Source organism: Fukomys damarensis, unplaced genomic scaffold, assembly GCF_012274545.1.
Source record: "Fukomys damarensis isolate Sample0158 unplaced genomic scaffold, DMR_v1.0_HiC HiC_scaffold_13, whole genome shotgun sequence".
In the NCBI taxonomy this organism is placed as follows: domain Eukaryota; kingdom Metazoa; phylum Chordata; class Mammalia; order Rodentia; family Bathyergidae; genus Fukomys; species Fukomys damarensis.
The window spans coordinates 12,397,598-12,421,447 of NW_022900925.1; the positions used below are offsets into that span (position 1 = coordinate 12,397,598).

Here is a 23,850-nt window from a genome sequence, read left to right on the forward strand (position 1 = left end):
GGTGAGGCAGGAGGATCGCTGTGAGTTTGAGACCAGCCTGGGCTACATAGTGAGCTCCAGGTCAGTCTCAACTACATAGTGAGACCCTGTCTCAAAAAAACAAACAAATAAACAAACAAACAAACAAAATATATATATATTTCATATACAGTTTTAGTTTAAACAGCTGCAGTAACAGAAAAGTATGTTGTCATGATTCCCTTTTTCCTGGTTCCTGCTACCAGACATTATTTTGCTTACAGGCAAATCTACTAAGAGCTGAATTTTACTTGTTAAATGCAAGTGAGACACAGCAAATGTCTTCTCCATTTTATTTTATTTATTTATTTAATTTTATTTTTTTGGTACCAGGGGTCAAACTCAGGACCTTATGCTTGCAAGGCAGGCATGGTGCCACTGAGCTAAATACCTGGCCCTCCTCCATTTTAAAGATGAATAATCTGATAATGTGTGTTCAAGATCTCACAGCTCTTTTGTAAATTAACACTGGGAAAAAATTTCTAATTCATCATAACGTCTATGAGTTAGTTCATTTGTGTTTATTTCTTTTATTCAATTATTTATAAACATTAACTATTGATGGCACTGAGAAATTCTTTGCAAAGATGTTAAAACATCCCAGAATTCTAAATACCAAAGTTTCTTTTCTCTTTCAATAAATTGTTTTAAAGATGATTTAAAGCCTAATTCTTACATACAAGGCTGAATTCTTCTAGTAATATTCAGACAGGTTTATTTTGTTGTCACTTTGTTTTCCTCTCATATTAAAATGCAGTATGGGGTTACCTCCCTAGGTTAGGGATTGGCCACTATTTTGCTAAGGAGGGGGGATCATTTACAAGAAGCTGCAGCACACCTTTTGGCTTCCAGTCACAGAAGCCTCACTTCACATGAAATTCTGCCACAAAATACTGATACAAAAAAATTATAATTAAAAAATTATGGAAGTATGCTGCAGCTAATAATTACAAGAGGGACAGATTTTCAAAACCTTTCTTCCTACTCCCAAGGTCAGTAGGCTGGTGGAGCTTCATTCTAACTTCCTTTTAACTCTGGGGCCTTTATACTTGCTCTGAGCAACTAAAGCAATAAACATCTTTCAATTTCCATGATCATCTGGATGCAACTTGTACTCCAGAGCTCTAACCCTAAGCAATGCAGGAGCCTTCCTCAAAATATGAGAAGCAAGTCATCCAGGGCAGGAGCACAAAATGCACAACAACAAAATGTTCTTATTTTTCTCAACTGTTTTCATTTCTTTCCTGGACTTTCTCTTCTGTCTGCTAGACCAGATACTGGTCACATACTAAGCACTCAAAACATGCTTCCTAACAAAAACATTAGGCCCTAAGTATAAAGGAAATTAAGCCAGTAGTGAGCTGAAAGAAAGGAAATGAGGACAGCTATTCTTCTGGCGCAGGCCATAAACACTCAAGGCTGCAGTGCACCCATATTCTGTCATCAGCAGGAGACAAAAGAACCACTGACAAAAACCTGCGGTTCTTGTGATGTCTGTATGCTGTTTGTAAGGCTGATCTAAGTCATAATGCTAAGTAAACCCTGTAAGAATTAACATCCCAGATATGAAAAATTATTTTCATCTGCTTTGAGTAGGATAATACAGTGTTTGCAATCTTCATATAATTTTCCTTCAACCAGAGACATTATCTTGTAATAATACCCAAAAACCAACAACACACACCTGTTCTGCGGGCTGGGCTGCTGCTGTGTTCAATGATGGATGATCCTTCAAATGAGTATTTGCTTCCACAGAAGAATTAACTCTCTATTAAAATGGACAAATATATTCATGGATTATAAAAACTTACAACTCATATTAGTACAAATGAATCCTGTTACTAGAACAACTTCTGTGTCCAACTATTCATCAGCTCAAGCTGCATTAGGCTTTTCTGCAGCAATTACAGCACTTTGTCTTCATGAAAATAAATGCCATGTGTTATTCTTGGCACTGCATACTTTTTCCTCCCTCAACTTTGTAAACTCTGCCAGAGTAGCTGTGTGCTTTTCTGCAAGTCATTCAACTTCTCTGATCCACAGTTTCCTCAATGATAAATGAGGAGGCTGGGACTCTTTCATTTCTAAGAACCCTCCTATTTCAACACTCTGGAGATTTCATTCATGGACTCTACTAATAATTTAACATTTTTTAACCTAGACATATGGAAGTTCAGAGGTCTGTGCAGAGACCCAGAGTGTCATTCATTCCATTTAAAACTGTATTTTTCTGTGGCCTTATCTATTCATCCCAACACAAGGTTTCCATTTACAGGTGGGCCTACAGAATCTGGCTATAGAATTAATTTAACTCATTGCTTATAGGATGATGGTACAATATCTTGGTAGTGCCATATGCCATTTCATCTTCAAGAAAGTACTGGTTATACACAGACATGTCCTAATTTCTCTCTCTCTCTCTCTCTGGAAACAACTAACTGAATGCTAACATCAATACCTCTGCTTGGTTAGGAATGGAAACTGCAATCTAAACTTGTTCCCCAAATTAGACTCTCACCTTTCTCGAGAGTAAGACATTACCCTTTCCCCTCATCTGTATCTTCCCCTTGACAGAGGACACACCAGCATGTGGCAGTCTAGGCATGTCAAAGCCACAGCAACACTATGCCCAAGCTCTGCACCACAGTCTGATCAGCACTGCAAATTCCAGCTGCCAAACAGACACTTGGTCCTAAAGGGCTCCGTGTGACTTTTGTAGCAACTCTTTTGTACTGTACAACATACAAAAAGCAAACAAATATGATCAACTAGATTACCTGGGCCTTGACCAAGAGGGGCTTCAAACGCTCCAGAACTGCCGCCTCTACTTTGTCTGCAAACTGGGTAGCAGAAACACTAGAAATAAACAGTTCATGTCAAAAGCCAAGTTTGCATATGGTTCTAACTACTCCAGATGAAGAGAAATCAAATGATCATAAAAACCACAATGCTTCACTAATTGTAATGACCATACAGATCCCCTGGGAATCTTGTTAAACTATAGGTTCTGATTCACTTGGTCCCAAGGATGCCTAGATTCTGGGTTTCCAACAAGTTCACAGGTGATACAACAGTACTGGGCTGGACTGTACTTTGTGTATTTTTTTGTTGTTGTGGTGGTTGTTTTTGTTTTGTTTTGTCTTGTTTTGTTTTGTTTTCTTGGTACCGGGAATTGAACTCAGAACCTTGCCTTTGCCAGGCAGGAGTGGTGCCACTGAGCTACATCCCTGGCCCCAGGACCCTACTTTGTGTATGAGGGCTCAAGACACATCTGGACAAGTAAGTTATGCTGTAAGAATACTTTTTAAAATAATGGTTGCAACTGGGCGTGGTGGCACATGCCTGTAATACCAGCACTCAGGAGTCTGAGGCAGGAGGATCACTGTGAGTTTGAGTCCAGCCTGGGCTAAATAGCGAGTTCTAGGTCAGTCTCAACTACGTAGTGAGACCCTGTCTCAAAAACCAAAAAAACAAAAATAAATAAAAATAAAAATAATGGTTGCCTCTGAACAGACTCAATCAAATAAACTAATTTTGTTCATTTTAAAACCCTCACTAAAACAACAGTAGAATTAGATATAAAACCACAAAGACAAGGAGGAAAAAAATGGTGCTGGAAGACAAAGGACAAAAGTGATAACCAATTTAGCTGATCCAAAAAAACTGAATTCTAGGCCAGGAATGGGGGAAGTGAGGACCACATACTTTGTACTGCTGACCCAATCAGGCAAGTGACTGGCAGTACCAGGTATTTCTAGGCCTGAGGAAAGCTGGGAGGGGGTGGCTTAAATGGAAGACAAGAGTCAAACAGCATTTGGAAAGTTAGATCCCTAGGTTCCCTGTCCAACTTCATTCAGTTTGACAACCGCCTCTCTCCAATTCCAAGTTTCATTGCTCTTTCTCTGAAGGGTCTCTAGTCTACAAGTAACCAATCAGAATTGAGGTGGTAGGTACCATACTGAAAAGAGGGAGGCTGAATGCTGAACAGAAAGGCCCATAGCCCCCTTCCCAACTTAAGTTTCTAAGGCACCTGCGTTCAGATCCTTATCCTCTGGGCAAAAGATCAAAAACATTTTCTCTGGACAGTCTGACCCACATGAAAGCTAAGAGCGAAAGACCAACAAGAGGGGGCTCAACAGTCCATCCAGATGGCCCAAGGGCAGCTCAAGTTCAATAATCCTTTCATCAGCTGCAGCTGGAATAGACAGATATTCATAAGGGGAAAAATGACCTGTGATCAGTATCTCATCTCATATATAACAATTAATTCAAAGTGGATCATAGACGTCAAAGCTACAAAATATTTAGAAGAAAATATAGAGTATCTTTGAGTTCACAAAAAGACCTATTAAAAAGTGACCAACTGTTCTTAATCTAAAACATCTAGTCACCGTTAAGAAGATATATAGAGGCAATCATTATGTACTACAAACACACACTGATAAAAATATAGAAAATACATAGGGCAAGCCCCGTACTGGGAGGGAGTATCTTTTGTACATATATCTGACAAGGTGCTTCCAACTAGAAAATATATAGTGGTGCCTTAATTCACAAACTTAATCCTTTCCACTCTTTTGGTCACAAACCAAACTGGATGAGAACTGAATCAAATTCGGTGGTTAGGTGCAGTGTTGACCTTATGGGGAAATTTGACTTGGTTCTCATCCAATTCAGTTGGTGACCAAAATCGTTCATGAACTCAGGCACCACTGTAAAGAATTCAAATCAATAATTAAAAATCAAAACACCAACAAAAAATGGGCAGAAGACTTGAATGGATATTTCACAACAGGCACTAGAAAAAGTTCTCATCATCATTAGTCATCAAGGAAATGCAAATAAAATCACAAAGAGATAGATACTACCACATTCCCACCAGAATGGCTAAAGTTAAAAAGACTGGTAAGGTCAAACGTAAGCAAGGATGTAAAACAACTAATGAAGAATTCCCGTGTATTGCTGATAATAGTATAAGTGTTACAACTACTCTGAAAAGTTTGTATGGCTAGCTTTGTAAAGTTCCTATCCTAATACCTAGAAATCTAACTCTTAAATTACTTATCCAAGAGAAGTGAAAGCAGATTTCTATAACTTTATTCATACTAACTAAAAATGGGAAACAATCCCAATGGTAAGTAAGGAGGAGGATAAACAGATTGTGGTATATTTCTGTAATGGACTATTATCCAGCAACAAAATGGAATGAACTATACTGATACAGGCACAATGTGTGAATCTTCAATATCTTGAACAAAAGAAGCCAGACACAAAGGACTAGATCCTGACAATTCTGTATTTGAAGTTCATGAGGAAGGAAAACTATTTTATGGGGACAGATATCAAAACATGGCTGCCTCTGTAAGGGGTGAAGTAGTATGAGGTAGGGAAATGGCCAGGAAGAACATGTAGGAACATTCTAGGTTGATGGACATTTTCCTTACCTTGACTGGGGCTTTTGTCAATGCATAATGCATTTGTCAAAACACACTGAACTGTACCTTTAAGATTTCTGCATCTTACTATATGTAAAGTATATCAAAAGACAACATTTAAAAAAAACCCTAACACTAAATACTGATTCCAATAGACTTTTAAATCAGTAGTCACTACATTTAAACACCAGAAGATTAGTGAAGGACTACTAGCTGAGAGTGAAAAGGGAGACACTAGGGCAAAGTAGGGAAAAGCTGCTGTTAATATATCTAGAGAATGCAGTGTATCCCTACATAGGAGACTAATATGTATGAGAACGTTGGAGAATGTAATAGAATTCTTAAGACTTTATAACCCTGTAGCAGAAACGACAAACCTAACAGGTTAAATAGTAAGTGTGAGAAAATCATTTACTGGGGTGGCAGGTGGGGGTACAGGTGAGGAAGGGAGAAAGAAAGAAAATAGGAAAAAAACAGGTAAGAAAATCAGGGGCTTTGTGATGATGGAAAGGTGATCTGGGAATGGGGGAAGATAAGACAGTGGAAAGGGGAAAGGGAAGTAGTAAGGATCAAGATGCAATAAGTACACATGGGCCGGGGATTTAGCTCAGCGGTTCGGTGGCCTGCCTTGCAAGCACAAGGACCCGAGTTCAATCACCGGTACCAAAAAAAAACAGCAATAAGTACACATATCACTATATATATGTATATCTATGTATATATATATTTGTGCATGTATGTGTATGTATATGTGTGTGTGTGTGTATATATATATTACTATCCCATAATGCATATATTATGCATTGCAGACATATACTAACAAAAAAATTTTTTAAAGAATGAGGAAAAAAAAAAGGGAAAGGGAAAAAGAAAATCAGAGGGCCAATCTTGGAAGTTCAACATCAAACAACAGGAGTTGCAGAAAGGGAGAAAAAGAGAAAAGAGGCCAAGAAAAAAAGTGTAAAATAAAGCAAGAACACTAGAATTGAAGCAAATAAATTACTAGATGAAGAAAAGGTCAACTGAGGAATGAAAATATAGGCATATCAAGTCCTACTGCTATAAAATTTTAGAACACTGGGGAAAAGAAGAGTATAAATTTCTACAAAAGATTCAAAAGTAAGATTCAATTTCTCACTGAAAGCAAAACAATGAAATGATGCTCTAAAAATTTTGACCTGACTTTCCCTTTTAAAGAATAAATACATTTTCCTCTATTATTCCTGTTAAGTACAACTAAGAACCCTATGTATTAAACCAACAGTAGAGGTTTTGGAAAAGTAAAATAAAAGCAGACCAGTTGGGGACTCTGGGTCCCAAAGAAAGATATGTTGCTGAGTTCCCTGGGTTTTCTGTTTTGTCTCATATATCCCCAAAGTAGATACTGAAAAAGTCACCAACCCAGAAATGCAAATGGATACATACATACATACATACATACATACAATAAAAGCTCACTTGCTTTAGCCAAAGGTCCAAGAAAGGGCAACCTAGGAAGATGGAAAAATTTCAGAAAATAGCCAAATACACCCAAACACCACAAAGAAACTTGTGCCACATGTGAGCAAAGACAGAGCGGAGACCAAATAAGCACATTAAAAGAATGTTCAATATTATCTTATTAGGAAAATACATTATTAGCTATGAGAGAAGTATAAATTAAAACTACGAGGAGCCAGGAGCCAGGCATAGTGGCACATGCCTATAATACCATCTACTCAGGAGGCTGAGACAGGAGGATCACAAGTTTGAGGCAACACTGGGCAATTTAGTGAAACACTATTCCAAAATTTAAATAAATGGATAGATAGACAGACAGACAGACAAGACACACTGGGGCTGTAGTTCAGTAGTAGAGTACTTGTCTAGCATGCACAATGCCCTGGGCTCAATCCCCAGCATAAGAAAAGAAGAGAGGGAAGGGAAGGGGAGTGGAGTAGAGTGAAGAGTAGGAGAGGAGGAGAGGGATTCACAGGAGACACTGCAACATAGCAACACAGCAACACCACCCAATGCTGGCAAAATGCGGAACAACTGGATCCCTCAAAAACTCTTGGTGGAGGCTGAGGCAGGAGGATCGCTGTGAGTTCAAGAACAGCCTGGGCTACATAGTGAGTTCCAGGTCAGTCTCAACTACATAGTGAGACCCTGTCTCAAAAAACAAACTAACAAACTCCTGGTGCACCAAGTATGGTGCTGCATGCCTATAATCCCAGCACTTAGGAGGCTGAGGCAGAAATATTGCCATGAATCTGAGGCCAGCCATGGTGACTTCAAGGCCAGCCTGAAATATAGAAGGAGACCCTGTCTCAAAAAACCAAAACCAAACCAAAACAAAAAAACGGCTGGTGGGAACAGAGAGAACCACTCTAGAAAATCTGGCTGTTTTGTACAAAACCAAAACATACAATAAACATAAAACCCAGCAATTGCCCTCTTAGGCATTTATTCCAGACAAATGAAAACTTACCTTCATACAAATGCTAATGTTAGCAGAAACTTAATTTATAGTATCTCCAAACTGGAAACAACCCAGACGTCCCTCAGATATTTAACCAGGTGAATGGTTAGGTAAATGATAGTATGCCCACAGACTGCGACACAGCAACAAAAAGAATGAACAAATGATAGATGCAAAGACATGGATGAATCTCCAGAAAATTACATAAGAGGGGGAAAAAAAGTCAATCCCAAAAAGTTATATACTACACATTTCCACTTACATAACACTCTTGAAATAAAAAGCATAAACAGGGAGAACAGATTAGTGGTTGCCATGGGTTACTTAGCCAAGCAGTAGGTGGGGACAGAAGAGAAGTAGGTGTGGCTCTTCAAGGGCAACAATATGGATCTGTGTGGTGATGGAAATGTTCTCAACTACATCCGCATCAACCAGGTGCACCTTCATTTTGTCAGTGTTAACATGCTGGTTGTAGTACTGTGTTACAGTTTCCCAAAATGTTACACTGGGGAACTGGGTAAAGGGAACCTAAGATTTCTCTGTATTATCACAACTTCATGTGAATGTACAATTATCTAAAAATATTTTTTAAATTTCCAATAAAATAAACTTCTATTCTGAATTCTAAATCCAGTAACACTCTCAGCAAATATGAGAGCAGAATAAAACATTTTTAGACTTGAAAGGTGTGAGAGATTTATTTCCCATTTATCCTTTCTCAAGAAGCTAAATTAGAATGCGCTCTATCAAAAAAAGCAAGTAAACCAGAGAAGAAGACAGTGAAGTATGGAAAACCACACAAGCAGCAAGCCAAGCCTGGGTAAGTGGCTCATCTGGCCCTGATTCTGATAAGTTTCCTGCTCTTCCTCTGTGGCCACAAAGGGTAGCCGGAAGGAGTGGAGAGGCGGAGCATGACAAGTCAGCCCATTTCCCCAATCAGGCTCTTTCTACAAGTCCAGTGGACCTGGTTATCTACAACCCCGCCCCCACCAAGAGGTAAGCTCTGCACCTGCCAGGACTCACTCAAGACCTTGCTTGTTGATTTCCTGGGATGGGCTCCAAAAAACTCCCAAGGAAGTTTAAGTCAGACTGTAACTGAGACTCTGTACAACCTACTTTCCCCCAAGAGTCTTCATCTAATGCCAGCAACACTGCCTTCCCTTGTTCTGCTGGATTTGTGGATCTCAATTTTCAAAATTTAAAAAGATATGAATGATAAATGTAACTATACTGTATACTTAAAAAGTACCAACAAACTGAAAAAAAAAAGTATACTGGTAGAGGGCCAGGGATTTAGCTCAATGGTACCATCACCTGCCTTACAAACATAAGGTTCTAAGTTCAATCCTGGTACCAAAAAAACAAAAAACAAAAAACCCAACATACTGGTAGGGATGAATACATAGGTGGTAGATTTATGAAGAAAGGTAATGAGAAGATAACACAGGAATCAGGTGGTGGCTGCCTCTGGGGGAAAGATGGGGATGCAGCTGGGGAAGGACACAGTGGATGCATCTACAGTTAGTGGCTATCGTCTATTTCTTGGTGGTACCTGTGTATTCATTTTTGTAATATTGTGGATTATATATGTGAATTTAGAATGTCTTTCTATATGTATATTTATTTTTTTAAACAGAAAGATCACACACAGAGATAAACAGAGTACAGAGGATTATCCTTTTGCTATACGGTCCAAAGACAAGTGGGAAGGAGTCATAGGGAATATTTTAGCACAATCTAATATCACACCTTCTAACAGCTACACATGACCAAGGGATGGACTCCTTGAGACAGTATGAAGTACCTCTTCACAGAGAGTGTGTGTGCACACCGACAGTCACTTTGGGGAAACGTTACAGGGGCCTCGGAAGAATCAGCTGGAGAAAAAAGGTCCTTCGAATCCTAAGATTCTATGATGGTATCACTTGAAATCTTAACTATGAACAAAACATCTTGGCCTTCAAATGACAGAACCACAGCCTTATAACTGGGATTGAACACTGTTATGAATGGTGAAAGAAAACACAGATGTTTCAATAAGTGTTTTGTTTATCTGACTGCAGGGTGTGTGATTATCAAAGCTGAAAAAATGAGCCAACTATAGCAGTAACAGCAACAGCACCTCTTCTAAATCATAAGAAACTTCATGCCTATATTGAGGGGGGTAATACTCTAAGGGAATGAATGGAAAACAATCAACCTCAATTGAAAACTTTAGACTACACTGAAGCAAAATGTGAAACCAAAGTATGTATACGTTCACCCATAAGTAGAACATCCACATCATACTGACCTTCTCTGCCCCCTAGCAGGACTGGCAATTGGCTAGGAAAAAGAATCTTTGAGATCATATAAACAAATAAGCAAATATAAGAAAAAAGCTGTGCCCAAATTATAGTTTTTTCCCCCATTCACCTTCAAACTCCACACAAAGGAAACATTTTCTAGCAAAAATATGATAACACTGCAGATGCGCATTCGCTCATGCCTGCATTCACGTATTCATGTAATGAGGCTAAGCCTAAACAGTCCTAGTTAGTTGTTAAAACTATTTGGATTAATTATAACAGACCAGCATCTCCTATTCTTTCTCAGAAGCAAATACATACCTTAGTTTGTGGATTCTATCGATTTCTTCACTTTTTAATTTATCCAATTCCTTTGTTCGCCTAGAAGTTTCAGCGTCAAGCCACTCGAGCCTAGAGGACAGAACAAAGAGTCACCCCAACAGTGCTCAAAACAGACTAAGGATTCACTTGGGTTCTAGCCTTGGCTCAGCTGTATGTTTCTTAGGTGACTTCACAGCCTTTTCAGGAGGCAGAAAGCCAAGAAGCATAAAAGTGTGGCTGAAGCTGAACAAGCCCAATTGGTTGTTAAGAAAGCTAATGACACAGAATATAGCCTGCTTACCTTTTTCTGCCTCAGCAACAAATATTTACCTCTGTTTTTGCATTCTGCCCATTTCTTTGGCTTTTAAATCTTCTAGTTCCTTCAGTCTTTTAGAAGACTCAGCATCAAGCCAAGTGAGCCTAACAGATAAGAGTCAAATTAATTATGCTGCAATGCTGCAGGGCCTCATTACCACAGAGACAGCAAAAGGGAGAGATCCCCTCCCTGACACGAATCCTTGCTCCATTAAAGACCAAGAAATGTAGCTGTACCGATAAAAGCATTCCATGTCATGTTTTCTATACAAATAAATTTATATACAAAGGCACTTTGAACTAGTATGCAGAACAAAAAGAAGCTACTTATAAGCGTTCTCATTTCAAGACATCGCTGTACTTAGGAGTTCTTGTTAGACTAAAACAGAGCCCTAGCTATATCTTCAAGTCTAGACAAAGAAATGGATACCCATGTAGGTATAATGAAGTTAAAAAAAAAAAAAAAAAAAGCTGCCTCTAGACAATGTTATTGTATACAAAAGGGGTTTGGTTCAGGATATGTGAATATTATCAAATTATTTAAAGATTGCACTTTATTTTTTAAGTGCTAGGGTCAATCCTGGTTTCAAGCATGCTGGGGAAGTGCTCTACCACTAAGCTGTATTCTCAGCCCTAATGACTCCATTTTATTTGTGCTTTCCCATAATTAGAAGATAATTTCAGCCAAACAAATATGCAGCGACCTGTTTGCACTGCTCTCTTCCTTTGGAATGTTCTCAACATAGCCCCCATACTTAAATCCTGCCTGCACAAGTCCTAGCTTAACTTCTCCCTCCAGGAAACCTGGATTTTCACAGCAAGAAGTAACCTCTCTGCCTTCTAAATTCTCTGTTCTAAGAGTACATGTAGTATCCTATCTTAAATTACAGCTAATTACATATTTTCCCTGCTGACTGTAAAAAAGCAGGGGGCTAGGATTATGTTTTACTTGCCCCCCTTTGTTTAAGGTTGTCACAGAACCCACAATGGTGCCATACACAAAAATAGCCAATTAACATACATATAATTTTTGAATAAATGAAATCAGAAATAAAAGAGAGGCTCGTGCAAGTTGTATAACTTAATAGAAAAGTTTAATACTTTACATTTTAAATAACCAACTTTAGATATAGGAAAAACAAGAAAGGGTTTGCTTTACAGTCTGTAAAAGGAATCTTTTCATTTTCAAAGATCTGAAAAATACCAGCACAAACCTGGCTGCCTCATGGTCGATGGCACCCGTCAGCTGACTTTCCTCTGGAGCACCTTCTTGCTGGAGAGACTGTTCTTCTGTGGCATCTCTGGGGCTACATTTCACCTTTAGCCATGCAGCACTGCACAGAATGGAAAAGTATACCTCTGTAATCATTCCACATCTGATGACTCATCCAAAGGTCCCAGCTCAGAGGAGACCAGAGCATTAAAGTCTTGGTGATCTACAGCATGGAGCACCCTAAAATAGGAGACTGAAGGTGAAGAACAGGAAGATCCTCAAGCAGTCAGATCCAGTGTCAAAGGGGGAAAGTTCCCTTCACTTCAAAGAAGCAGTTACTACTTTAAATGGAAAAACAATTATAACTACAGAATACAGGGTGAACGTCAACAATATGTAGGTTTTAATATGTAGCCAGTACTATTCCCTATTACATTCCTACATGATTCTCTCTAAGGTCCAACTCAGCACTGTGAGCATAGCAGCCTTACTGGCTCTCCTCCTCCACTGCTACATATATACACTCCCTAAGGTAGCCATAGTGTATTGGTTCCCAATACCAATTTCAACCCATTTATGTTTTTATGAGCTTACTAACTGAACTCATATCTCTGTATTCACACTTATATATATATGAATACAGGAATCAGAACAGAGTAATTAAAAGCAGCACATGAAATCAGAGACCTGATTTTAGTCCTAAGTCTGTTACACAAGTGAGAATACTTCATTCTCTCAACATGGCTTCTTTCACCTCACAATGAAGGCTGATGGCTAAGCACTGCCACTAAGTCAGAACCACTGAAATCTCTTGCCAGGCTGCTCACTTTTCTGATGGCCTCCTTGAAGGTACATCCTCTAGTCACCAACCTTCTCCCTTGTTCTCCTTGCATTACTGGTTTTTGCTTCCTTCTGTGTATTATTCTACCTCCTGTCCTTTCCAATGTGTTATCAAGAACCACTGAACCATGGCAAACAAGCTCCTCTTTATCTCTAATTAATTTCCCCAAAGACTGTTTCCTAACTGGGCCCTGCTCCTGCCAGAGGACAATACCTTTCCTTCAGTCCGGTGGAATAACAGACAGCTCCTCACTCTCCATGTGCTATGAATGTGGGTGACAAGACATTAATGCCAGCATTTTCCAAACTGTTCCCTGAAGTTTGGACATCACCAATGGGTTACTTTTAAATGTCTCCTCATTCAGCAAAGATTTAATGGGTGCCTATTATGTGCCAGGCAATGGGCATTGAAATACAAAAAAGACACATCCTCAAGAAACCATAATCTGTTGGGAGAAAAGACAAGGGAAGCCCATGATCTTCCCTACAGTGACACATATCCACTAGGTATCAGAGTGTTCCTTGGGAGACCAGGTCACTCCAACCATAGCCAGGTAGAAAAAGGTAACCAACAGGCTCTAAACAAAAACTTCTCATGTATGCCTTACCCATAAAAGCACTATTATTATTATTATTATTTCTTCTACTACTATTTCTAAGCATTATTTCTTAACAAGTATTCTGCTTTTTCATTTTTCCTCCCCTTCTTTCCCTCTCCCTCCTTGGGAGACCAGGTCACTCCAACCATAGCCAGGTAGAAAAAGGTAACCAACAGGCTCTAAACAAAAACTTCTCATGTATGCCTTACCCATAAAAGCACTATTATTATTATTATTATTTCTTCTACTACTATTTCTAAGCATTATTTCTTAACAAGTATTCTGCTTTTTCATTTTTCCTCCCCTTCTTTCCCTCTCCCCTATAAATCCAGAGCTTTCACAGTGAAGTACATACCAACACTTTTTTTAAATTTTGAGACAGGGGTCTTGCTAAGTTGCTAAGTTGCCCAGGCTAGACTTGGACTCAACAGCCTCCTGTCTCAACCTTCCAGAGCACTCAGATTACAAACGTGTACCACCATGCCTGGCTAACATTTCTTCTTAATGGGAAGAATTAAAGCTTCTGTTCCAACCCATGGAGGATAAATACACTCCTATACCCCATGGTCCCCTGAGTCTGTACATACCATTTAGGAGATGCTGGTGGGGAGGTGGGGTTTGAGGGTAACCACGGAGCCCTATGGTCTCTCATAGGCTGTCGGTTCACTTTTAATCTGGATGAAACTGTCATCTGATGCAACCTGTTCTTGCTGTGAGATTGGCTTGCTCTACTTCTTTCAGTTTTGTGAAGTCCCTGCAAGAGGTAAATATGAATTACATCGCCAAACAAATATCAAAAACACTCTGGTTTCAACCTGACTCACTAAAGTGCCCAGTGCTTCTCTGTTAGGGACTCAGAGAAGAGTATAAATTACATTGAAGCAACTCTGGTGGTAGTGTTGGAGGAAGAGAACTCAAATGCCTGGCTCTGCCATCTTTTTATATACATAAACAGTATTCTTATTTATTTATAGAATTTTTCCTAATTAAAACTTTCAATTTTAAATTCTATATTGTTTAAAGGGAAGTTATAAAACATTCAGTTAAACGATTTAAACTTTTTGAGCCCTGGGTCTAAAAGGTATGAATCAAGCTATTTTTTTGTTTGTTTGTTTTTTTGGTGCTGGGGATTGGACTCGGGCCCTTATGCTTGCAAGGCAAGCTAAATCCCCAGCCCTGAATTAAACTATTTTAACATGCCACAAAGCATCAGGCTCTGTCTCTGGAGAACATCAGACTGAATTCTTACAGGCTCAATCCTGACTTCTCTGCGAGCCCCATTAGAGATTTTTTTGGGGAAAGAAAAAGATTTGACCTTAACCATGACACATCAGTAACTGGTGATAACTGCTAGACCTCCCTCCTCTGAGGCCATCTGACAAATACATAGGTTTGCTACAGAAACCTTCAGACAGCACTGTCGAGTGGCAATCGCTACAATATAGCTATTCAGAGTAGGAGGTGCTTGACTGGCCAGTTTTGCACTGTAGTACTTTAAGGAAGGTTCAAATGAAGTCTAAAATCTGACATAGTTTCAAACCAAGTTCTAACTATCCAGCTGACTTCCACAGATATATTAAAAAGCACTTATCCAAGATGCTCTTTAATATTCAGTGATTTTTGTTTTGTTTTGAGAGCCGGTCTCACTCTGTAATTTAGGTTGGTCTTGAACTTACTATGTAGCCCAGGCTGGCCTTGAAGTTACGGCAATCCTCCTGCCTTAGCCTCCCAAGTGCTGGGATTATAGGCCTGCACCACCACACCCTATTCAGTGATTATTAATGAACAATATTTATCTTTTTGCAGCAACCAATCTTAAATCCTCTTAAATCTCATACTTTCAAATCAGTAGCAGAAAAACCCCTGAGTTTTAAATAGCCTTCTCAATGAGGACCTCAGTATCAAATTAGTTAAGATCTTACTGAACTAGGACAAGGGAAATGCTCTATCCTATTAATAATACTGAAAAATTTTTTTTGGTTGAAATATAAAAGCGATCTGGAGCTAAGTTAAATCAGCTTAGATTACTGGGCTCAAGGGCTCTGGCACCCAACTGCCTGAGAAATAAAATGTTGGCTCCACCAACTACCTAATATGGCATTGGACATCAGATTAATATAAATGGGCTGACAGAAAGAAATGATTTCATACTTGCTGTAGTCTTGCTGGCTCCAGAGCATCTTTCTTTCTAAATGGCACACTTTCCATCTTAGGTTTCTTCTTCATTGCTCCTGTTTTTGCCAGGACTAATGCCTCATCTTTGAAGTTTACAGTTTGGTCTGGAATAAGTGGGGCTTCTTCTGGAAGGACATCCACATCTAATGCATCAAGCTCACTCTCCAACCTCTGGGTCACTGGAATCTCTGCATCAGGCTGACGCTTATCTACATGGAGATTTTGTAAGGATAAAATGAGAGAAATACTACTCAAACCACGCCGGTGGGAATGGGTATCAATCGAACTTGCTGCTCCTCTTCTGAATTCTATTAGTTTTAGAAGCAGAAATCTAAGTATTATGGTTGATTCCCTGAATCCTAAGCCTCACATTTATTCATTTTCTGGTCTCTGTGATCCAACTCTACCTCTGCACTTCCTTTCTGCTACTACCCAAGCTCAGCCCTACAGTGTACTTTGGCTATAATAAGAGCATTCCCTGATACCTTGCTTATCTTTGGTCACGCTTTCACTTAAAATGCAAATATTTAAGTGCTGCTTCTCTACTCAGTATCTTTAATAGCCCATAATCTGAAACAGAATAAAGTCTGAACACCACTCACAACATTTAATATACAAAGGGAAAAGAATTACAACTGTCTTTATTTAAAAAGCAGATATAAGTCAATATAAGAAGTTCAACAGAATATGAATACAAACTCAGTACAATTGAGAAGAAGTTTCATCAAGGTTTCTAAATATAAGATGAACACTACAAAAACAGTATCATCCCTACAAATCAAAATAACTAATTAGTCTTATAAGAAAAAAAATCCCATTTACACTGGCAACAAAAACTGAGGTACTTAGGAAGAAATCTAATGAAAGATGTGTAAGACTTTTACAGAAAAGAAATGAAAAGGTATTTTCAAGGACAGGAAAGAAAATCTGAATAAAATGTCTTCACAAATGAACAGACTATATTGTAAAGATATCAATTCTCCACAAAGTGATCTATAATTTCAAGTGCATATTCAATTAAAGCTGATTTTGATGGATCTAAACAAGTTGATTCTAAAATTCATATGAAGACTGAAACCCCAGAATTGACCAAATAATTCTGAAGAACAACAATACAGTAGGGAATGGGGTAAGTCTTTCTCTACCAAAGATAAGGCCTTAGAGACAGACCTCTGGAATAATGAAGGCATGTGAGCACAATGTAGGAATAAGCAGAAACCAACAGAATATGATGGACATGACAGATCAGACAGTAACAGCTGGGTTGTGCAAAAAACACTAGCACTCACAAGTAAAAATAAAACTGGAGAGAACAACACTTAAATTCCAAATGGAATGAAGACCTAAGTGTGGAAAGAACATGTTAACACTTTAAGAAGAAAATATGAGAGAATATTATTATGACACCAGGGGAGAAAAGACTCTTAAAATACAATACGGACATAACTGAATTTAATTACACTAAACTACAGCATCCCTTTGACAAATGGATACCACACAGTCAACAAATAACTCAAAATCTAAAAGGGAATCTGTAATGCATATAATTAACACAGTATTAGTATCTAATGATATAAAATACTTCTGAAAATCTCTAAGAAAAAGAATCACACAGAAAAATAGGCAAAGGACAAAAACTAGCAATAGACAGAAAATATGATTTGTCAAAAAATATAAAAAGATGATGCACTTCACTAATAATCAGAAAATTCAGGCAATAAGATACCATTTCATATCCATCAGAGTGGGGAAGCTAAGTATAACAATACCAAGTTTAAACAAGGAAGTGGAAAAACAAAAACTCTCATAAACTACCAGTGTAGGAATAAACTGGCTCAACTACTGCGGAAAACAACTTGTTGCTCTAGCTGAATATGTGCACCCACTACATTTCAACAATTATGTCAGTAGGTATCTGCTCAGCCTAGAGGAACTCTCACGTGTATACATAGATAGGGAGTGGCACGGCTATCCACTTCACTCTGTCATTGTTTATAAAAGCAAATCCTTTGCTAGTGCAACAGCCAGTCATTTTAGCTACTTGAGAGGCAGAAGCAAGATCTCCTGAGCCCAGGAATTCAGGGCCAGTCTAAGCAACACAGTGAGATCCCATCTCATCAAAACAACAAGTGGTAGCCACCCAAATGACCAATGATAAATAATAAGAACTGAAAAATAAACTGTAAAAAATAAATAAATAAATAAACTGTGGTATATTCATACAAGGGAAACCTATACAATTAACTTTAAAAAATTAAAATTCACTTTCAACATAAATAAATCCTACAAACAAGTGGGGTGAAGCAAACTGCAGAATGACATATATGTAAAATAGCATGTGTATAAAGCAATAGTTTATATTCTTTATGGACAAATACATAAGTAGTACAAATCTAAAAATAGAACAGGTTTCTAAATACTAACAGTAACCTCCAGAGAGCAGAAGGAGGAGAATGGGATGAGGACAAAAATATTACAGAGACTTCAACTGTACTGGTCATATTTTATTTCTGAAAACAAATTTATAAAGTAAATGTTTAAATGTGCATTGGAGATACCCAGTGCTTACCATTTTCATACTCTGTTTAGAATATTTAATATCCAAAGGAAAACTACATTCAGACTTCTTTAACAACAGTAAGTTGAGCCTCAAATTCTCTGCATCACTTCTTTAATCAGATGCTTTTCAAAACTACACAAATTACACAGCAAGGGAATATAAATCAGAAGAATGCTAAAATTGAATCACTAGTCTGTAATCTATTTATGAACTCCCAAGTTGACATACATCAAATCAATTCTGACCTGTAGGTCCTAATATTATAGGCAGCTAAGTTAGACAGAAATAAATACATAGGGTTGGGGAGCTACAGCTCAGCAGTGCTGTGCCTGCCTGGTAAGCGTGAGGTCCTAAGTTTGATTCCTGGTACTGAAAAATACATACACATATATATACATACATACATACATACATACATACATACATACATACATACATACAGGAGGACTGGGCTCTCAAGGAAGAGAGTTTGATTCCTGGTACTGAAAAATACATACATACACATATATATACATACATACATACATACATACATACATACATACATACAGGAGGACTGGGCTCTCAAGGAAGTCAGCAGAAAAAATAAAGACATCAGAATTGTGGCTGTGGTGCATCTGAAGAAGGCCAGGCCCAAGATAAAGATGCAATGGCCAGGCCTACAATGCTTCTCTAAGGGATAAATAGTTAACTTGAGATTACATGGTAATTAGCACCACTTAGGTCCATTAAGTCCAGACCCACCTGGGTGACCACAACATCTAGACCCATTCCTTTCTAAAAATGTTACTGTTTCAGAAGTCATAGATAAGCCAAGGTTAATGATGCCAGCTGAATACCATTGCTATGTCACTCATTTCCTATTGCATCAATATTAGTTAAGGAGCTATACTTGTAATCCTATAGGTCAATGGTAGTTTGACCCACATTATACCTACAATGTGACTTTGCTGTATAAATTACCCCTGACAAAGGGCCTCAGTGGCAACCCACTTTAAGGACCCCTCCTGTCTCTCTGAGTTTCTCAATAAACTTTTCCTACTTGTAATCTCCATTGTCCCTTGAAATTCATTCTTTGATTTCATGGGACAGGAACTCAGCACATATGACATCTAATAGGTTAAGAGTCGTATCTCCTTTATGATCACTAACACTCTTCAGCTATGTTCTGCATAAATTAGCATGCAGATGCAGTACAAATTTCAGGGACAGCAGTCTGAAGACTCTGCTAGTGGTGGGGAGGGAGCCACAATCCTTATAGCTGACAAGTTATACTAATGTAATCAAGCATTGCAAGAATATTTCAGAAGCCACTAAAAAAACTGCACCAGCCAAAAATTATGTAAATCACAGACAGATGATTCAATCAGGCTCAATCATATATCCCAAATGATGAGGGTGCACAGAGTTTTCTATCCATGTGGCTCCCCATGACATTTTTTTAGGGACCAGGTGGGGAGGAAGAAACATTAAGAAATCAGATTTTAAAATTAGGTAAAGTGATATCTAAAATAGAAACAGAAAAATGTGACCTGGAATATACATCATAAGGACAAAAAAGGTTACCACATTCTTTCCCATGAGTACATGTATTAAATTTGCAAATTAGTTAACTGCAACCACACCTCAATTTATAATGATGATTATCATCCCTCACATCTTGTACAATGCTTTTTCTTTCGTTTTTTGAGGCAGGGTGTTGGTAGTGGTTCAGGCTGGCCTTGAGCTCACTATGTAGCCCAGGCTGGCCTTGAACTCTAGTGCTGGGATTACAGGCATGTGCCACCACACCCAGCTATTGCTTTTCCCATTTATAATGTAATTCACAATTACCATTTCGTTTGAGCTTCTCCATGACACATTCCGAAGCAGGCACTACTACATTTACAGGTGCAAAAAAAGAGTTAAGTGCTTTGTGGAAAGTCACAAGTAAGTGGTAGAGCCATGTCTTTTGACTCTCGGTTCTGGGTTAGACCCCATTCATCCTGTCCTGTCAAGGATTTCAAAGGTATTCTACATATACATTTTCCAGAGAAATAAAGATTCCTTCTCCCTGACCACGTAAAATTCATTTATGTTTTCCTACTTGGAATATCCTTAACATAATGTAGCCTTTTTCATTAATTTGGGGCATTAATAGGAACTAAAAGTAACATCTTACATTTTCAGAGCATTTAAAATTATCCAATTTGCTACTTACAGTAACTAAATCACACAGGCCAGACTACTGTCTCCATTTTATAGATGAAAAACATAAGGTTCAGACTGATTAAGTCAGAGTAACTTCTTAATCACAAACCTGGCAGTGTTAGTCCTAGACTGGGGTCTTACTCAAATTTTCTCTATTTGGCTTTCCTACATTTGCTTCTATGATGAGTTTTAGATTAGCAGGTTTCCCAACTTCTCTCCAAAGCTGGTCCTCACTGTTCACTCATCAGCTGATCAGCATCTCTAATCTTGTAACTCATTTAGGAAAACACATCTACATGTAAAGGCAGGCCTGGAATGTTCTCTGCACTTCCTCCAAGGCATCACAAGTAAGCTCCCCAGCACCCAGTACTCAAGTTACTCAGTAATCAGCTGCTCAGAAGTCTTCTTACTGAATCACCCTTCTTCATACAGTCTTTCAACAAACACTTAAGTGCTTAATTGTGTACCACATGCTTGGCTGGTATAGAGGATATAAGGACAAATAGTACTTAAAGAAATGTTGGCAAAGACAGACTTCATTGAAAAGGCACTATATTAGTTCTACGAACCCACCAATGAAGGGAAGAGATTATCCCATTATTGTGAATAAATATCTAATAGTAATTGAATCAATTAGATTTTATCACTGTGATATTATACATAACAAGACAATAGTCTCTATAAATATTTAGGAAATATTTAGTTCCCATCACAGAGCTCCTAAAACCCTTATAACTTCCTTAGCAATAGAGGTTAAGGGCATTTTTTTTGTTTTCTTTTCTTTTCTTTTGTTAGAGGTCTCGCTATGTTGGCCAAGCTAAGCTTAAACTCACAATCCTCCAGGCACAGCTTTCCAAGTAGTTCAGATAATACATATGCACCATAGCACCTAGCTTAGGTACATCTCTTGTTCTAATATTTGATCCTTAACTCTGGTTCCTGGAACTTCCTGGGACAAAGAAGTGTCTTTTGTTTCAGAGAGATAATCCTTGTGTGCTCCAGGATGGCTGCTGCAAAGACCAAGCAGGTCAGAAGTCTGGAACTTGCAACCTATCCCCCATTCTCTGGGAAGGGCACAAAGGTTGGAGTCTGAGATATAACTGCTCAGGCCTACATTAAAAACTCCACAAAAATCCCTAATCTCTGGAGTTTGGAGATCTTCTGATTTGCAGAATGCAATGAGGTTCCTGGAGGGCAGCATGCCTGGAGAGGCCAGGAAAGCTCTGCTTCCCTTCCCACAAACCAGGCTGTGCTGTACCCATCTGGCTGTTCATCTGTATCCTTTATAAGATACTTTATAACAAATGAGTAAATGTAAGTGAAGTGTTTCCTGAATTCTGTGAGCTATTCTGTTTCAATTTAGAGCAGCCAGTCACAAACTTGGTACCTGAAGTGGGAGCGGTCTTCTGGACTTGACTGCAGGACTTGGCTCTAACTAACTCCAAGAGGTCATGTCAGAATTGAACTGAATTACAGGAGAATGGCCCGGTGTGAGGAAACCCTATGTAATACACAGTGAACTATTTTTCCTGTCTTGCGTTACACTTGTGCTACAAGCAGAGCACTAAGCTATTAAGTTTCTATAGAATAGCAGCTGATTAGCGAATTAATGAAAGTCTGGACTGATGTAAATGTTCAAATCACCAGAGGGAAAAAAAATGAAACAAGAAAACTCTGATCAATAATATAGTAAATTACAATAAAAAACCTTGGTAAATGAAAAACATAAAATAAGGTAGAACAAAGTTCAACACATGTCATTAATCTCAGTGAATGTAAGTAGGTTAAATATAGAACTCTACAATAGGGTTCAAAAACTAACAAGAAACTATTTACAAGAGACATTCTAAAAGGGAAAAGAAAGGCAGCATAAAGAAATGGAAAATGTTATTCCAAGTAAATGCCAAACAAGTAGCTGAAAAAATGTTAACATCTGACAAAACAGAATCCAAATTGAACGTGACTTGAAGAGAGATAAAAGAAATGTTTAATGATAACATACAATTTATGAAGAAAGATTTGATAGTCAGGGACTCTGACACATCTAGCAACACAATTTCAAAACAGAGAAAAAATTCACAGAAACACAGGGAGAAATTAAGAAAGTCTTAACATCACAGGAAACCTTAATATATCTTTATATCAGTCACCCATAGATCAAGTAAATAAAAACAGAAACATTGAATAAAAAATTAAATGAATACAGATTTAAAAGAAAGAAATAAACCAGTGTTTATTTATAGATGGTGTAATTACATACAAAGCAAAATTAAAGTTTGCTGGATACAAGGTCAATATATTAAAAATCAACTGTGTATCTATGTACCAACAAGAAACATTAGAAATTAAATTTTCAAAACGATACCCTTTGTAAGAACATTACAGATATCAATACCAACAAATGAATCGAATGAAATATGAACATATAAACAAACATACATATATGCACACGTACATGTGCATATATATTAATGAGACTATACAGACAACTTAAATAAATACACCTTAAATACAACTTAAATAGATACACCTTACCTGCAGACAATTCTTCACCAAAATTTCAACAGTATATTTTTTGGCTTTTTTGGAGCGGAAGAGAATTTGGCAGAAATCAGTAAATTCTGATTCTAATATTTCTATGGAAATGTCAACAGTTAAGACTAGCCAGGACACTCTGGAGGAAGAACGGGTATAAAAATTGTTTTACTGGATAACAAGACTTAGAATAATGCAGGTAGTGCAGCACTGGCGTAAAAACCAGTACTCAGATCAAAAGAAAAGAATGGAGGACACAGAAACTGTCCCATATATGTGGGGCTACATGGTTTCTGACAAAAGTGGTACTGCATGATACACTGCAGAAAGAATCATCTTTTCAACATACAGTGCTAGGTCTACTGGATTTTTATCTGGAAGAAAATGAAACAAACAGAAAAATTACTGCTTAAAAATGGAAAAAACAAAGAATATAGGGAAAAATGATTAAATGAACTACAATGAAGTTAAGAATTATCCTATTTCTAAGATATTTATAACATATGACTGAGTGGTCATATACAGAATACTCATACCAAAAAAACTACAAGTCAATGAAAAAAGAGAGACTAGAAATACAGCTCAATGGTACAGCACTTGCCTAGCATGCATAAAATCTTGGGTTTCATCACCAGTATTGCCAAAGAATAGAGAGGAGGACAAAAGGGAGGGGTAGAGAGGTAAAGACAGGAGAAAAAGAGAGAGAAATGAGAGAGACAAAGGAAGGAAAAAAGAGAGACTGAAACAGATTCAAGAGATACAGAAAGAGCCAGATGAAGTGGTGAATGCCTGTAATCCCTGTACTTGGGAGGTCAAGGAAGGAGGACCGCCATGAGTTCGAGGCCCGCCTGGTCTACATAATGAGATCCTGTTTGAAACAAAGACAGAGGGGGTGAGAGG

General features: G+C 38.1%; 1 protein-coding gene across 4 annotated transcripts in view; it reads right to left on the minus strand.

The window, feature by feature from the left end:
- Positions 1–23,850, minus strand: part of Kiaa0753 (KIAA0753 ortholog) — a 73,593-nt gene that overhangs the window by 24,687 nt on the left and 25,056 nt on the right. For all 4 annotated transcript variants that reach the window (XM_010611339.3, XM_010611337.3, XM_010611340.3 and 1 more), the window contains exons 8-14: positions 15,642–15,874; positions 14,078–14,244; positions 12,053–12,172; positions 10,854–10,943; positions 10,524–10,613; positions 2,796–2,874; positions 1,703–1,786 (exon numbers count right to left, since the gene is read on the minus strand). In XM_010611339.3, the coding sequence (XP_010609641.1) occupies positions 1,703–1,786; positions 2,796–2,874; positions 10,524–10,613; positions 10,854–10,943; positions 12,053–12,172; positions 14,078–14,244; positions 15,642–15,874 (863 nt within the window). The remainder of the gene's footprint in view (positions 1–1,702; positions 1,787–2,795; positions 2,875–10,523; positions 10,614–10,853; positions 10,944–12,052; positions 12,173–14,077; positions 14,245–15,641; positions 15,875–23,850) is intronic.